This window comes from Curcuma longa, unplaced genomic scaffold (assembly GCF_044706935.1).
Source record: "Curcuma longa cultivar G26 ecotype Majalengka, Jawa Barat unplaced genomic scaffold, ITB_CL_G26_1.1 contig_23580, whole genome shotgun sequence".
NCBI lineage: Eukaryota > Viridiplantae > Streptophyta > Magnoliopsida > Zingiberales > Zingiberaceae > Curcuma > Curcuma longa.
This window is the reverse complement of record NW_027432197.1, coordinates 245-3,511: the sequence shown is the minus strand read 5'-3', so window position 1 is coordinate 3,511 and position 3,267 is coordinate 245. Positions and strand designations below refer to the sequence as shown.

The 3,267-nt window shown below is 45.1% G+C and overlaps 1 protein-coding gene across 1 annotated transcript; it reads left to right on the top strand.

Annotated features, from left to right (window-relative positions):
• Positions 1-1,136: 1,136 nt before the first annotated feature.
• Positions 1,137-2,610, top strand: LOC141818167 (phospholipase A1-II 5-like). Its single transcript, XM_074705722.1, has one exon. It carries the CDS (start codon positions 1,170-1,172, stop codon positions 2,409-2,411), a length of 1,242 nt encoding a protein of 413 aa, XP_074561823.1. The 5' UTR covers positions 1,137-1,169; the 3' UTR covers positions 2,412-2,610.
• Positions 2,611-3,267: the final 657 nt, after the last annotated feature.

The window sequence follows — 3,267 nt, the reverse complement described above, 5'->3', positions numbered from 1 at the left end:
TCATTGCAAATAATCAGTTCTTGGCTGTGTATATGGTTGTGCCGTTGTATCTTGAAAAACTACGTTGCATTCTACTTGACGGATCTTCCCTTGATAGCTACTAGTTAGGTTCATTGAGAACAACCAATGTTTGGTTGTGTATGTGATTGTGCTGTTGTGTCATGAAAAATAGACATCCAGCTGTTTTAAAAAATTGTGTAAAATACAGACCTCAACGTCTCAAGTTCTCACTTAGACTTGGCAATCGGGGACGTGATTTCCGACTCAGCACTCGGTTTTCCAACTCAGATTCGACACTCAACGATCCACTTTGGCTCATCAGGCGACACTTGGTGACTCAGATATTCGAATTACTTCTCGATGAAAATTTGCATTTTTTATTATCTTATTGTCTTTTTTTTTGTTTTGAAAATTTGTCACCTACGTCAACGTGATGTATGGTTTCATTTGCCTTATGAGATATGAGACACTATATATCATTATATTGATCCGGTGGAGCCTTTAAGTTTCTCTTGCTCATCATGTCGATCGTGCTCCGATCTTGGTATATCATGTCGATCTCTTTTAGGCCTCGAGTTCTAATCTCGGCATGATTTTGACATCTCGCATCGATCTCTTCTTGATCTCGAGTCCGACCTTGAGTTACAATCTCGACATAACTCTGATAATTTTGCCTATCTCATTCATAATTGAATACATCGAATAAATATATATTTAATTTTTTATATCTTATATTTGTTTAAAACGTGCGCGCATGCCTTGAGGGGTGGGACTTGGGACGGACGGATATATCCCTCTCGACGTATTTGTTTAATTATATTCTCAGTACAACCTACTTTGCTTACTCTTGCATAAACGCATGCAAGTAACACGTGTTTTGTGCAATATGTAATTGAACAAAATATATTTAAAAAATATTTTATCACGTTTGTCGTCTTAATTTTTTAAAATATTATTATAACATTAAATTACTATACAGTCACTATAAATATATATAAAAAAATCAATTGCATTTGCCCTCTTCAAACTTTCCACGTGTAGAAACGGCGGGCCGTCCACTGGCTATAAATACGTGCTCAGACCTCCTCGCTCAATTCACAGCACCAACAGTTTCCAATTTAAGTCAGTAATTTAATTGGAAACAATTAAGCTCTAGTAATCAGTTAAGCATGGAGCAAAATGGTGCTGGTGCTGGTGCTGGTGATGCAACGGTCCCATGGGAGGAGCTCCTCGGATCCAACAACTGGTCCGGCCTACTGTCCCCGATCCCGCCCGAACTCCGCGACCACCTCATCCGGTGTGGCAGCTTCTGCCAGATCGCCGAAGACTCCTTCATTTCCGATGGTCAGTCCAACTACATCGGCAACTGCCGCTACTCTCGTGCCAGCATCCTCAAACAAGTCTTCTTCAAGGAAACCGCGGATTACGTAGTCGACGTCGTGCCAAACATCGACGGCTACCTCTACACCACCTCCACCATAACGTTGCCCACAGATCCCCCAGTCCCACTCGCACAGACCAACTGGATGGGCTACGTCGCCGTCTCCAGCGACGACCTCTACGCAAAAAATGGCCGCCGTGATATCTACGTCGCGTGGCGCGGCACGAGCCGACTGCTGGAACTGTTTGAGGATTTCAACGCCGTTCCGGTGCCATTCCCCGACAACAACGGCGATGCCAAGATCATGGAAGGCTGGCGCGACATATACACCACGCCAAATACAAACGCAAACATTCCCAGCGCCCAGGATCTCTTAAAAGCTGTGATAAAAGAGTACCTGAGTAAGTACCAATATGAGAATCCGTCCATAATCTGCGTCGGCCACAGCCTCGGCGGTGTCCTCGCCATCCTCAGCGCTTTTGATATAGCGAACAGTGGACTGTCCAAGATCAACGGCGAGGATATTCAGGTATCCGCCGTGGCGTTCGATGCCCCCAAAGTCGGGAACCAGGCGTTCAATGACGCCTTGAAAAATCTGCCAAATACAAACGTTTTAAGGATCAACAATGCTAACGACATCGTCCCCTATTGGCCGTTTGGTGATGACTACGTCAAGACCGGTACAATTTTTCCAATTGATTCTGAGAAATCGGCGTACTTGAAGAGTAAGGGAGAGTACCAAGGAGATCCGCTGCTTGGGAAAATATCTCAGTGGCACTCGCTTCAAGTGATTCTACACACCGTGACCGGATGGAGCAGCACTAAAGACGACTTCGACAACAACTCTGAGCTGGTGAAGGCGAGACTGCCGCTGGTGAACAGGATAGCGGGGCATTTGACGAAGGTTGATAATGAAGTGATTGGGCATCATGTGAATGTGATTGAGGGGTGGTGGGTAGAGAAAAACAAAGGGATGGTGTACAATGAGGAAGAGGACAAATGGGAGGAGAAACCGGTGCCGTGGAACTAATAGTACGTACGTACTCGAGCCATCTGGTGACCGGCAGCTACCTAGCTAGCTCATATGTGTCTACGTACGTTAATTCTCTTGTGCTATATATATCTATCTGGCTTGCTTAGCTTATGGTGATCTAGAATAAAGCATCCTGAATGCTGCGAGGATGCATGCGTGTGTATTGTACTGTATTGTATTTATGTATTATTGTGTATTGTGTTGTATTGTACTTATCCAATATAAAAGTATGTGTGCATGTCTGGCTCCTACTTCTCTGTTCAATCGTATAATGGTGTTGTAATTGATCAAATAGTTTCTACAATTAATAATTGTGATTATATATATATATATATATATTATTTACAAATTTTCTTCCTCTGCTTCTACACTCTACACCTCTCAACTCCGGCGACATCCATCATATCCGGCCCCTCGTCGGTGAGTTCAGATTAATTCTCCTAGCTCCACCTGTCACCGCTCGTAAGCGAAGTTAGTCAACGAGACGGCGATGATCGATGATGACCGTCCCGACCGGAGACGAAGAGTGCCCCCACGGCGTTGCTGCCCACGACCTGCTCCTCCCCGTCGGTCAGGAAGATGGAGAGGATAGTTCGCTGGAGACAGGGGCGAGAGGCACTCCCATGTTACGGCGTGCAGTGCAGTGCGGGATATTTCCACCCCCTCCAGCACTGTCAACGGCGAAGGGGCATTTCGGAAAATCAGGAAATTTTAAATGGTAAAACGAAAATATTCCGATACTATATCTATATCCTATTGTTTAGGTGTCACCTCATCTACGCCGCCTGCCGACTCTCTCTCCCTCTTTCTTTCCAAATCAATAAATCCGACGCACGCCACCGGCGCCGGTCCA